At 43.2% G+C, this 13,493-nt stretch overlaps 2 protein-coding genes across 2 annotated transcripts in view; both read left to right on the forward strand.

Annotated features, from left to right (window-relative positions):
* The window catches only part of SMARCA1 (SNF2 related chromatin remodeling ATPase 1), a 33,104-nt gene extending 31,886 nt beyond the window's left edge, over window positions 1-1,218 (forward strand). Inside the window, exon 24 of the mRNA XM_085319693.1 lies at window positions 328-1,218. Within this exon, the coding sequence (XP_085175819.1) occupies window positions 328-399 (72 nt within the window). The 3' untranslated portion in view covers window positions 400-1,218. The remainder of the gene's footprint in view (window positions 1-327) is intronic.
* The window catches only part of LOC146587330 (ras-related protein Rab-39B-like), a 266,005-nt gene that overhangs the window by 182,261 nt on the left and 70,251 nt on the right, over window positions 1-13,493 (forward strand). The gene's annotated exons all lie outside the window — the stretch shown is intronic.

Consider the following 13,493-nt stretch of genomic DNA (forward strand, 5'->3'; position numbering starts at 1 on the left):
CTTATTTTAAAGAATTACCATCTTTAGAACAACAGTACCCAAAACAAGTTCCTGATTTTTTTCATCCAATTAATGGTGTATGGTGCCTGTGCTATTAAGGCCATGTAATGCGGGACTTGAASAAAATGGGTAGCAGAAGTGAGTGTTTCAGTCTAGGATTTTTGTTTGCCCTTCCTTTATGTACTATAGAGCTGAATTGAAATAAATAATATATTAGGGTCGCTTATCTTCATTTTGAATGGTTAGTCATGTACTTCAGAGCTTGAATGTGTTGTGTAATGCCACCATTTGCTTGAATTTATATAAAAAAGTTTTTCTTCTTTTTAGTCACAGAAGAGAAAAGCAGATTTGGCTACTGAGAACTCTGGGAAAAAAGATGCTAAGAAAGTGAAGTCGTGAGCCTGAAAAATGCTAAATATAAAAACTGCCACTTTCTTCTCTCCGTCTACAAGTATTAATTGCCAACTTCATCATATTCATGGTACTTTTCCCCAAATCCCATGGTTTAATTTTGCAAATTTTGTATATTTTACAATGCCTTTCTTTACCTAAAAAGTGTAGCTTTATATTTTATGCATTCCAGTATTTTTGTGTACTGTATTTTGTGAATTTCATGTCTTGAGCAAAATTCACTCAGTCCATGTTTTTTTGAAGCTTGTGCTGAGGTTTTAGCTTTTATATGTTTTATATGCTGCTGCTTTGAAAGAAAACCTAGATTCTATAGCTGTATTATTGTTGTTTCATATTTTAAATTTATATGGCTGTGGGAAAATAAATTGAATTAAAATATTTAAGAAAAATACTTCACCTTTGTTTTCCCTCTCCTCTCTCTATTTTCTGCATAGCTTTGCTTTCAAGTGTGTTAAGGTTTGTATAATTGTGCCTTCATCATCGATGAGATTTCTTTTCAGAAGAGTAAGCAGATAGGATCAGGAGCATGACAGAACAAAAAAAATCTAATTAGACTGACATTCTTGTTTGCTGTCAGATGTAAGTTGACATTTTTTTCAAAACTATTCAGAAGGAAAGCCAGCAAATAYGTATACATACGCTTTCTTTATTGACATTGGCTTATCCTGGGCTGCATATATGCTTACGGACGAGGTGAGATGTTTTTCTGAATGACCTCGAGAAGAAACCTTTTTTGTTTGTTTTGGATTTTCTTTTTAATATAAAAAGGTGTAATAAACTGAGGTTTAATAAACCTAATATGCTGAAGTACTCTCCTAACAGCTTCTTTATTATTATTATTATTAGAAGTAATTCATCTGCTGGTTAGTGGGCTGCTCAGCTATGCTGCCTTGTGCTAAAAGATCTTGGTTGCTTAAATTATCTCTGCTAAATTTCTGCTTTTACCCTTGGTTCAACACGTCAGTCAGAAGCAACGGGGATATGTTATGGAGTGCTCCTTTTTAGTGTTTCCGTTTTAATGAACGGATGAAAGTGCTGGATGTATCTTATTTTGGCTTTGCAGGAGTGGCCTTTTATTAAGCGGTTCATAGTTTCTGGTCGCCTTGGAGTCTCTGCCTTTCCCAGATCAGTGGGACAGTGACTGTGGCATCTAACGTTTTGCTTTAATCTTCTGTCTCTGATCTGGTGTTTAGAACGGACCTTGCTACCGTGAGACATGCCCTCGTAACATCAAACCTAGATTAATGCAGCGTGCTTTTACGTGGCGCTCGCCTTGAAGACGACTTGTACGTTTCTTAGTGCAGTCTACTTCTTTCTTGACTGCTTTGGAATGATAAAACACTTTGTATTTCATGCTTTGCATTGTCTACCTGCTGCTTTATTTGTAAAATTTGTAAAATGAGCTTTGGAAWGCTCTTGAGTTTTAGGACACAGTTCTCTCCATATGCTTTTGTGGCAATTAAAATCTATTGGAATGTCTTTTATATTTTTGGGGATTAATTCTCTGGGGAGTAATTTCCAGCCTTTCTTGATGGTCTGAGTTTAAGGTTTGGGGCAAAATGGGTGTGATTGTTTAAGCTTTTTGTAAGATAACTGATGTGATTTTTGTATTKTGGAGTGAAGCTTTTGTTTGAGGACCAAGTTACTAATTATTTTTACTAGGCTTTTTATTTGCAGTACTTGTAGTTTAAAAACGAGTTTTCATCTAGAGAGCTGAGACTATTATGTGTAATGATTGGAGACAACTTTCGGATGAAGGTTACTGATGGGTGTTGAGATATACTTTTAAATGACTGTGTAACCCAAAGGGAAATGTGTGCTCAAAATAAGAGGATGTCTTTGCAAATAATATTTTTGATATTAGAGTGGTTGACATCCTCTTTTATCCTTGGGGGAAGGAGATCTAGTGTAATTATGCTGGCTGGAAAAAGGCTACATAGCTACATATGGATAATCATAAATCCTGGAGCATTGCTTTTAACAGAGAGAGAAAGATACCTTATTTACATCTTGCTTTTCAGCTCTCATGTCATTCAATAACTTTATAACCTGAACTTACAAAARCAAGAAAAAAGAGGGAAATAAAGGCTTGAAGAGCTGATTGAATTTTTGTTGAATTACATGACTGCATCTAGGTCTTACTCCGTTGCTCTTATTTAGCATAATTGGGTGAATATTTTAATGYTTTCAGTCTCAACATAAGTGTATTCTGTTTTTTTGTTTATTGCAAATTAGCTTTGTTTCACTTGCATGTTCTTGTGTATCCAGTTTTTYTGTGTATTATTATTTGCAAAGTACATGGGAAACAGAATGGTARTATCTCAACTTGTCCTTTTATGCAGATTTTTTGGTTTCACTTACCATATGAGGTACTGTTCTGTTTTCTCCTCCTTCAGTGACATGATATACTAGCTATATAGCAAAAGATCATGTGATTGTTCTTTGAGATATTATCCTTTTGATCAGACAGCTTCTCTGAAGAATGATAGATCCTCCCAGGAACTATTTGTTATCTCTTATAGTCTGTAGTTTCTAGTTAAACTGAATGTGCTGTTGAACAACAGTCCTTGAGAGCACTTGTGTACTATATACTAGTTTCTCAGCATAGTGAATCTTCCCATCCATTACATCTCWCAGTGATAAGTAAAGAAAATTGCAACAGCTGCTGGTCAGGATTAAAGTAAAATGAATCTTTCTTTTTCTTTYTTGTTTTCTTTCTTGAAGAAGTACACAGAGCATGTGCCTAGTAGTGTCTAAATGATACGCTGCTGTGACTCCAAATTAGACAGACTGAAATAAAGAAATCTTCCTACTTTTAACTACTGTTTTCTTAGATAAGGAATACTGTTTGTAAGAGATTTGTAAGCATTGAATGTCATGTGATTCAAAGAACTTTGTCTTTAGTGGCACTTGATGGGTGCCAAACAAATTATTTGATCTGGTGTCACAAAAAGTTTGGAAATAATTTCAAGACTCCTTTCAAGTAGACTACTGAAACTTCATTGTGTTTAGCATCAGAAATGAAGGAAAAAAAGGAAAAAAAAGTACCGCAACTATTCAGCACCACTCACAGATCAGGCAGTACACGTAACAAATACAGGGAGAGGTCACACAACTCTTGTGTTCTTTTTYCCTTTCACACAGTCACTACTTTCAAATGATGAATCCTTTATTTTTGAGCTAGGTCTGATGTTAGCAATGACAATGATGAAGTCATACAGCTGACAATCTTCATTATTTTGTTTAATTTCAATGCATGTCTTCTCTCTCTGTCATTATAATAAAGCTCTCTCCTAGCTGATGATAACCCATCTTTAGGCACTCCTTGGAAAAATAGCATTGCTATTTTACAATTAAGATATTGTTCTTGTAAATTAGCATTACTTGTTTAATTTAGCGATAATGCTGGTTTTGGATTTTAAAAAAATCCGTTTTTCTCTCTTTGAGATCATAAGCGAGGGGTACAGTATAGGGAAATCAATCTGGACCTTTCTAAATATYTGATGGAAGCAATTTATGTTACGCAGGTCCTGCAGCTACTTCAGGTCCTGCTGTGCTCTGCCAGGATCTGCAGTCTATCCTCAGCATGTACAGGCATTCTCTGTGCACACCTCCTGCCCAAGTTCAGTAGGAAGATGAAGGATGTTCAGAAATCACAAAGTAATTCCAAAATTAAAAAATAGGTAGGCCTTACAGGTTGGAAAAGAGCATGGAATTTGCAGCCAGAAATGTTTATGAAAATGGAAAATGACAGTTGCTTGGTGCAGACATGGAAGGAACTGATGGGCTGGAGTCTGATCTGGGTAAGATACTGAAGCTGGGCAGTAGTTACATTTCACCTGAGTTTGTCTACTCCATGTACTTAGCATCAAGCATGTATGTAAATACTTTAGTGGGTCAAAGTTAGTGTTTTGATCTATTCCTTTCTGCAAAAAAGCTAATATTAAACTTGGTTTGCGTATTTTGAAATGTAGTGTATTTTCTTTTAATTACATTTGCATGATGTCCATCCTTTCATGTTAGCCTTAATAGGAGTGATATTTACTGCCTCAAAGATTTATCTACATAGTGTTGTTGAAGGATAACTTCAGAACTTTTTTCAAATTTGGAATTCTTTATTTTCATATATGAACAACTAAAAATTCATAGGAACTTTAAATCTTATGGTAACCGTGCTTCTGGTACAGATGGGGCCYGTGTGCTTGAAATCAAATGATTTTTTTGAACAGTGTTGTTTTGGTTACTCTTGTTAACTTCCAGGCTATTGTAGCTGGACACTACTGGGGTGGTGGCTACCCCACTTCTGCTTTCAATCTTTCTTACTTTCTGTAATCTAGAAGAATAAAATGCTAGTAGTGCCTGTATTTTTGTGACAGCCTTACTTATGTTGTCTCTCTGTATGATATATCAATACAGTGTATGTTGATGCTATATTAAAGTATATTACTGTTTTTATGTTATTCCACACCTCTCGTGTGTTACTGAAATAAAGGAGATAGACTGGTAGGGACCAGGAATTTGCCYTTGCAGCTGGCGTCGCTGATCACTAGCAGGCATAGTAAATATTTATTCTGTTTGGAGAGGTGCATATCCTGAAGGACTGTTCRATTCTCCACTTTTTCCTGGGAAGACCCATTAGAAAAAGTAGACACAGCTGGAGTAATCCATGCTGGTATCTCTTGCCTCTAAGGAGTCCAAAAAGACCAGTTCATCCTGGCACTGGTTGGTAGCAGTCCTATCTCCTTCAGGGTGACTTTTGGAAGACTTGACTTTTTTCCAGATGAAGCACCTAGAGCTGGGGAAACAGATGTGGATCACCTTACTTTGTCCTCAACTGTAGGACAAAACGATTTTTAGGTTCAGTACAAGAATGAAACTAAACTGAACTACCTTCGGATAGCCTGACACTGAAGAAACTGCTGAAAGTGATAGTCTTACTAAATGTGGTGATGATCRCATAGCTAATTTCTCCCTCTTTTATATTTTCTGTGGGTGTCTTGTGGCACTAATGCCTACTGTTTCCAAAATCTTGGTACCTGCCAACTCTTCTGGAGAAGCTGCTCTGTCCAAACATCGGTTTTTACTGGGATCACTCATCCTGTCTTGAGACCTACGTGGTAGTTTCTCCCTTTGGAAGGWCTGAGACACTGAGGGTAGGTCTGCACCATGTTAATGGAATGACATTCAATGATAACTCATGAACTGATTTAAGAAACTATTTATTTAATGCTAACAAACATTAAATCATTAACTGATACTTCCCAAGTCAGTGTTTTTAAAGGGAGGATTTTACTAGAACGGATATTGTTCTCTACTAAGGCAGTTTTGTTTTTCTGGTGACCCATGCTTGTATCAGCAGTGTGCAGATGTTTCTGCCTAAGCRCAGGGAATGCCTTTACGGCGCTCCCCCCATATGCAGAGGAGCCAGAGACACTAGGTGTTTCATCTTCCTATGAATATTCGTATGCTGTAGATGTGGATGGCTACCTGCAGAGCATTGCTCTCTAAGTACGCCTGTTATGAGGTTTTAAGTCTGCTATCCCAGATCTTTGGAGAAAAGTATGGGGAACTGAGCCTCATGGTGAGGGGACAACCCTGGCTGCAATCCTGGAGACAGTGAGAAGTGCAGTGGAATTTGGTTTTGTCGTGTGACGTCGATCATAGCTGTAATCACTCAATRTTTTGAGGCAGGGCAGGTGCTATAGAAACCTTTTCCAGGGAACAAACCTTTTTATTTCTAAATAGCAGTTGCTTGCCTTAAAACAGGGTGCTAAGTCATCTTCATTTGTCCTCTCCRTTGCTAATTAGGTGGATGCTACTGGAGACCACAAAATTTTAAATTCCACTCAAGAGTGGAAGCACCCGGTGTAATTATCTGGACATGGATTGTATTTTCATCTGTAGTAACCAAAGTCTAAATGAAAGGTTCTCKGATTTGCTGCTGGAAGTGGAGTTACCCCTCAAGGCGTTGGAAGCTGCGTATTCATTTTCAGGACAGAATCTAGCTTTCAAACTCTGAGACAGCGTTAGGCTTTTCTCCTGTCGCGCTGTTCCTGCTCGTCGCTCCGGTGCCCCTTTGCCGTTCAGACGGCAGGTGACGTCGCTTGGTTTGGAAGCACCACCTCCRAATTTGCCCATCCTCACTGAAAGTACGTGCAAAATGCTTGGAGAGACGGATGCATATCACATGAGGGGCGATTTGCGTACAGGAATTTGGTATCATTTTATCTGTATTTACCTGACATGGTGACTTTACTGGGCTCTGAAATGCACCTTACCATGACTAAAGTTGTTTGAATGCACGTGTGGAAAAGGTCCAAGAAGTTTCTTTTGTTTAAAGATCAAGCCTGCAGACTCAACAATTTCTTTTCATATTCAAAAGAAACTTACTTTTAGCTTTTTGTGATATTCATTGATAATTAACAGCTATGTGCACTTTATCTTRTTATTCTATGGGCCTGAAGATTTTCTACTGGAAATGAAAGGAAAATCGATTTCAACAAATTCAGTTGTTGGCTTCTTATTARGTTACAGTGCTCAATGTAAATTGTTTTGAATTTACGTTGACGATCAATAGGTGCAATTATTGATTGGGGGGGATGTCTAAGGTAAAAAGCGAGTAAGTTTTTGACTTTGGTAACATGACAACACATCAGTTTATCAAGCTGCAGGTTATTTTGCAGGGAACCTGAGGCAGAAGCAGGACCTCGATGGCGACGTTTGGGTGCCCGGGCGGTGGGTGGTGGTAGGGTTGCCTGGGGCCGCTGCCCGGCGGGTGTCCCCTTGCGGAAGGCGCTTCAGAGCCTGGGCTGTAAGGGTTGGCGGCGGGGAAGCCCGGTCGGCGCCTCCTGCCCCGAGGGTTGTGCGTGTTGGCCGTCGGCTCCCCGAGCGCGGTCAGAAAGCCCTGCTCAGCGGAGGAGCCCGCTCCTGCTTGTTGCTGTGCTGCTTCCAGATGCAGGAAGGTGCCTGGGACCAGAGATCAGCCCTGCTACCGTGTTGTCTGTGTGCTTAATTTGTTTTTGATTTAACAAGCTTTGAGACCTTCATTTGAGAGCAGCTATAGAAATTATAGTTCGCGTTGGGAATTAGTTATAGTAATARAAGTTGAGAAATCACAGAATTTGTGCTGCTTGCATGGGTTTGGGTTACTGCTTTTAAAAATAGAGCAAAAAGCAAGGAGAAGAGTTGATTGAGGACATAGCRCCGTTGATCAAATGGAGGCAGAGCCTAGCCAGCAGGAAACCTATTAAAATAAGAGACAGAATAAGACAGTGAGTTTTGCCAGATGGGGACCGCGTTGCTGCTGGAGATCAGAGGGTTCATATCCATCACAGCAGCAGCCACCGCGGGTTATGTGTAGGAGGTGCTGCGCACGGACCGTAGCTTGTGCCCCTATCTCAGATGGATGGAAATAGATACAGGTACCTTATCAAAGAGCCAGTGATAYCTAAAGTTAAAGTGAATGTAAACTGCTCTGTCCAAATACTGAGCTTGGTAGGTGTTTAACCTGCTTAAGCCAAGCTGAGGAGGTATCTCTAAGGGCAACTGTATCTTCAAAATGGAAAGAGGAAGGCAGCCTGCTATCCCAGTTAACTATTCCCCTAGTAGCCATCTAGGAGAAAAGAACCCATTTAATTCTCCGTATGAATTTTTGCTGCCAGTTTCTGACTGCAGCGAGAACCCTGAGAGCCGATCGATTCCTCTCGACGGCAAACGCTGCTCGTTCGGCGGACACGCTCTGCCCGTCGTCTGCCTTTTGCTAGGGACAGAACTTGCTCCTCTGGGGACCATCTTACTAAAGCTTTTTTTTTTTTTCCTTTTTTTTGGGGGGGGTGGAGGTTGCTATCAGAAGCGAACACATTGATGAAATTACGTAGAGTGGGCTCAGAATAACCCGGGCAAGGGTGACGGTGGGGATCGAGCTGGAAAACCCAGCTGAYGGACAAGTCGCGGAGCTGCGCATCAACCCCCGCGACGCTCTGCCCGTACCACGGTGGCAAGAGACTGCAGAAACATCCCGTCCCCGGGCAGCGAGCCGGGCACCGGATTTCCCGCGGCCACCCTGGGCCCTTCGATTTCGCTTTAAAACGATCTGATTTTGCTTTAAAACTTCGCAGCGCCGGCGGGCTCCTGTCCRGCAGGTCGAGCTCGGCGGCGGCCGGGGCTTTCCGCCCTCGCACGAGCCGCCCTTCTCCTCGAGCTTGTTCCCTAGTTGGGTCTAACTTTCCAGTGGGAATTAGTTTCAACCGTTTAACAAAACCTGAATAAACAACTCGTCGTTCTTTTATGAGTGTCTGTTAAAGGAATCTGGAGTGCAGGAGATGGCACTCGCGGAGGAAACGCTGTTGCAAATAATGGGAAAATTGCAGGTGTATTTTATACCTCTTCCGAAAATCAAAAGGTCTCATAAATACAGTCTGTAAAAATGTCTGCGGAAGAGCTAACATAACTGTACAAGCAATAAGCCTGACCTTTCGGTGTAATTTATTTTAGATTTGCTCAATCCTTTTTTATTAAAACTAGCACATCTGAAGCAGAATTAAATCCTATTATACCAGCTCTGTGATTGTATCAATTTTTCTCTGCCACGGCACACTTTATTAAAAGTTACTTTGTTTCATATTGGCTAAGGCAATCAGGAGAGTAAATGAGGTTTTGCGGCCTTCGGCGGGGAAGGAGGCGCGTGGCCCCTCTTCTCYGCGGCTGGGTAAGCTGCCGCCAGGCGCGGCCGAGTTTCAGCCCTAAAACGATYGGTTTTGGCGATTTTCTTCCGCGCGCGCCTGCTGGGAGGCGAGAAGAGGCAGCGCCCGCGCGGGTCCTGCGTTGCGCAGGGGCCCTTGTCGCAAAAAAAAAAAAACCCTTTAGAGAAACCCAAGTATTCGTACGGGGAAGAGGAGGAGAAGCTTTTCGCGGGGACCAAGCGGCGCTGGGCCGCGAGGGCTGTCTTGAACGTGCCCTCAGAACAAGTTTAATCCTGGCGGCGAACGGCGAGCCGACAAAGCCGGGCGCCTGAGTGTCAAGTGTCATAAAATCGTTCTTTTGCATCTGCGTGGCTATGCTTTTCCGTGTGAATAAAGTCGAGCGGGTGCTTCCACCACTTTCAGCCTGAATGATTTTACTTGGTGGTAAAAAGACGGGCAACGGTAATTCTGTCCCATAACGTGGGAATCTTTTCCTTCCACTAGGCAATATTTTCTTTTTTYCCTTTTTTTGGTTTGAAGGGGGAGCAGACAGAAAAGTTATGCCCATAAATGCCACATCCGTCCCCGCGGGTTTCGAACCCTTGCGTTGATGTGTYGGGGGCTGAACCCGCTCGTCTCTGCCGTCCCGCTCGCTGGGGGCCTTGCTGCTCTTCAGAGAGGCTGCTGCAAAACTGCCRAAGTGCTTTATTATGCCAAAACGCTCCGGGGTTTTCTGCTGTTCTGAACTGCTGGTGCTCGGGTGAGGTCACATCAGCCTACTGCATCGCTAGAAGGTCTGGCCTTGTGCTGCCGAGACTCCGCAGAGGATCTGCTCGCACCTCCTGCTCGGTGCAGGGTCTGTGGCTGGGGGACTTGACCTCAGAAACGCAGCCCAGTTTCRGTGAACATCTCTGAGCGGAATATTAGACGGTGGCTCGTGGCTCAGAAAGTTTACTTGCTGATGCCCCAAGGCAATGTAGGTTGGAGGAGCTGTTTACATTACTGTACTTTAGATTAAATGCCCATGATGACAGGTCCACAAAAATAATTAGTTAAATAAATACTCAGGTGTCGATGCTCTGGCAGGAGATAATCAAAAGAATTATCTGTATGCAAAAGGACAATTTAAGCTGAGAGCTTCTACAAGGATAATCAATGTCAAATCTACCATTACCATTGATTTAGGCATAATTAGTTTGGATGAAGACAAAAGACTGTCATCAAAAATAATAAATTGAAGCATAACATCTAATTCAAGAGTCAGGAGATTCCATCAGAGGTGTTTGAAGAAGGCGTTTGGATCCCCGGTGCTGACTGCGTGACTTGATGCACTAGCTGCGGCTGCATTTGCTGGTTGTTTAATCCCCAGACGGRCCCAGACCTGGGGCTATCACAGATCTCTTGTCTCTCTCTCTTCCGTGACAGCGTTAACCCACCGGCTTGTTTCTGTTCTTGTATTTGGAGAGCTCTGCATGAAACAACCTTTCTTTCCTGTTACTGTGTTAGCGATTTAATGTGCCTTCCTTGCAGTCTGGTTTAAGATTGGCTTTGCTTTTTGGATCTGCTAGTAGCCTTTGAAATCTCACCTAGCCACTCCCTGGCTCTTGGTGAGCTCTTTGACCGCTGGCTCAGAATGAGCCTCAGATTCTTGGTGTCACCTTTTTGCTGCTACATGGTTTGAAGCTCCTTCCCTTTACGCAGTGGGCCAAGGCTTTCGTTGGACTCTGTTCCCCACATGTCCTGCATCTTGTCTGTCATCTGTAAATAAAGACTGATATAGTCAGGGGTCCACTAGCCCACCAGAAAATGGGTGTGACAGGCCTAGATCTTAAATATTTTTGACCCTCCTGCAGGTATGTCCTGGACTCGATTCCTTCCCATGCTATTGCAGCTTATGTTCTTAGTAATGTTGATAGAGGAGCTGGCTCATATATATTTCCCATTTAATTTTCATTTTGCCTCCCTGTTTTCCATTTTGGGCAAACGATTTAAGCAGAGCTAAGGTCGCTTAGGGGAAGTGTCTCTATGGGACGGAAGGAGAACTGGGACAAAGAGGAGCCTGAGGATCAGAGGGAAGAAGCACTTCAGAACAAACCCATTCCAGGGTGAAYGCAACCTTCCATCGTAACCATCTCCGTTGTAACAGAGACCTCGGTTTTACCSGCATTTACCAGCACTCTCCATGTTTTTCTGCACTGAGTTCTGACCCTGCGCTCAATAGAAACCATACTGAGCACAGGGTTCACTGACTTCAGCAGAGCCCCATGAGCTTCTCCCAGTTGGATATGTGCCCTTGTGTTTTGTTTTCTGTTGGTTCAGGGGACACACCGACTACCCGGATGCTGCCTGTCTCRGGATGGCCAGGAGGCCCCTCTTGGGGAAGAGAAGCAGGTCCTGCTTTCAGGCAGCAGCAAGGGAATGAGATGTGCTATGTGGATGGTCCACACTTTCACCATCTGCTTATAAATTTGTGTCAGACAAGCAATAGCATGTGGAAAAAATGTCCTTGAAGGCACTGGCTGAGTGACCTTCTGCTAGAGTCCTCAGGGATCAGCATAGCGGACTGCCAAAACATCAACACAGGCACTGTGAAAASCGCTAAATGTGGATGGAAAGTGGCCAGAGGCATGAGAGCACCATCCAGCTGGACAGCCTAAGCTCTCCAGACAATCCACCTCTCTAAACAAACGGAAGTAAATAGTTTCCACCCTTTCTACTGAGATATTTCTTCACATAATAGAAGGTCACCAATTGATTTCTGGCTGATCAGCAGAACAGCTTCCAGGCTGCATAAATTTCATGTGGCCTTTTACTGCTCTTTGTGGCTACCTCTTCCAGCGGGCACCTCTTCATTGCTCCAGAGTGCCATGGAGACAGCACTGCTTAAAGGGAAGGGGAGAGGAGTGCCAACACAGACAGTCTGCCCAGGATTTAGGCAGCAAGAGACCAGAGAAGGTCCTTTAAATTTATTTACTAAGCCAAACTCTAATGTCTTTAAAGTCTTGATCAGGAGCTGGTTCCTCAGGTACCATGTGTCAGTGTAATCCATTGAATCTGGGATGGATTTATGTTGATAGAGGAACTGGCTCRTATATATTTCCCATTTATTTTTCATTTGTCTCACTGTTTTCCATTTTGGGGCAACAATTTTAGCAGGGGCAAACTAAGGCTGCTTAGGGGAAGTGTCTCTATGGGACTGAAGGAGAACGTGGTTGAGCAAACTGGTAGTTCCAATTCACAGCTGTACTGAATTTGAATCAGGTCTCTGGAATATCTCCACGTAAACAAGCTATGGGGATGGACTGGGGAAGAGGAAAACTGGCTTTTCCTCCCCACTGTCACCCTCTTACTGTGCACGGGCCACCAGCAGGTCCTGGATTGTAGCACTGGATTTCTTGGGAAGTCATCTACCCCTGAATCAAAAAGAGGGGTTAATGCTGTCCGCACACACAGCACAAGGTTTTCTAGACAGGGGGGACAGGGGAGAGAAAATGCACGAGCCTGAACAACCTCCCGAGGCCTCGATGGTACGCCGATTCCCAGCCGGAGCAAAGTGCTCCAGGGAAGATGCACGGCACTGCTGTTCTCCTGCCTCCCCTTCCTCCCCTTCCTCTCCTTCCTCCCTTTCTCCTCAGAGAGCTGAAAGCGTAAAAGCAAAGATTGTAGGAAACGCAAACAATATGGTTTATAATAAGAAAGCATAAATTAACTAAGGAGAAGGAAATGGCGTGTTGAAAACAGGCTAGCAGAAACCACAGCCGCGGATGCCTGGGTAGCGTTACCAGCTAGTCAATTAGAGGCARTTATCATCCTTAAACTCCTAGCGCCACGTTTAGTATGCTCGCAGCGCGCCCCGTTTACTTGCGCTGTTTYGCAGGTTTACAATTTCCTCTCTGTGTCTGAAGCGGTCTGGCTGGAGACACCACGCAAGTGCCAAGCATTAAGTGTGTAACAACTGTAATTCTTTTGACTCAGACCTGATCTGATTCGGTTGAAAATGACTTCAGCGTATTGGATTTAAGGTTCATTTAACGAGTGCGGTAAGTGTCAATACGTTAGTGTAAACCTGATGCAGGTGGTAATTTGGTTTCTAATGAGGTTCCCCAGCAGCATGCAAGTGTGAAAAATGGGCCGCTCCGCAGCGGAGCGCCCGGCGCACCCGTCCGACCTTCCCGGGAGCAGCGTGCCGCTGCGTCTTGCCACCGCCCCGGGAGGGCCTAAGGCTGGTGGCAAGCTGGAAGCACAGATTGGGAAGAGTGAAAGATCGCTGCCTGGAAGTTTGGTGTTAATTACGGATTTAAATCACCGCTTTATCTGCCGAAGCCTTGCCTGTGCAGTTGTTGCAGACGCAAAACTCCAGCCAAAGGTAATTGAATCGCAGCATCGGAGATTGAGGGAAAG

This window comes from Rhea americana, unplaced genomic scaffold (genome assembly GCF_003343005.1).
Source record: "Rhea americana isolate MKP2758 unplaced genomic scaffold, rheAme1 scaffold_6, whole genome shotgun sequence".
Classification (NCBI taxonomy): Eukaryota; Metazoa; Chordata; class Aves; order Rheiformes; family Rheidae; genus Rhea; species Rhea americana.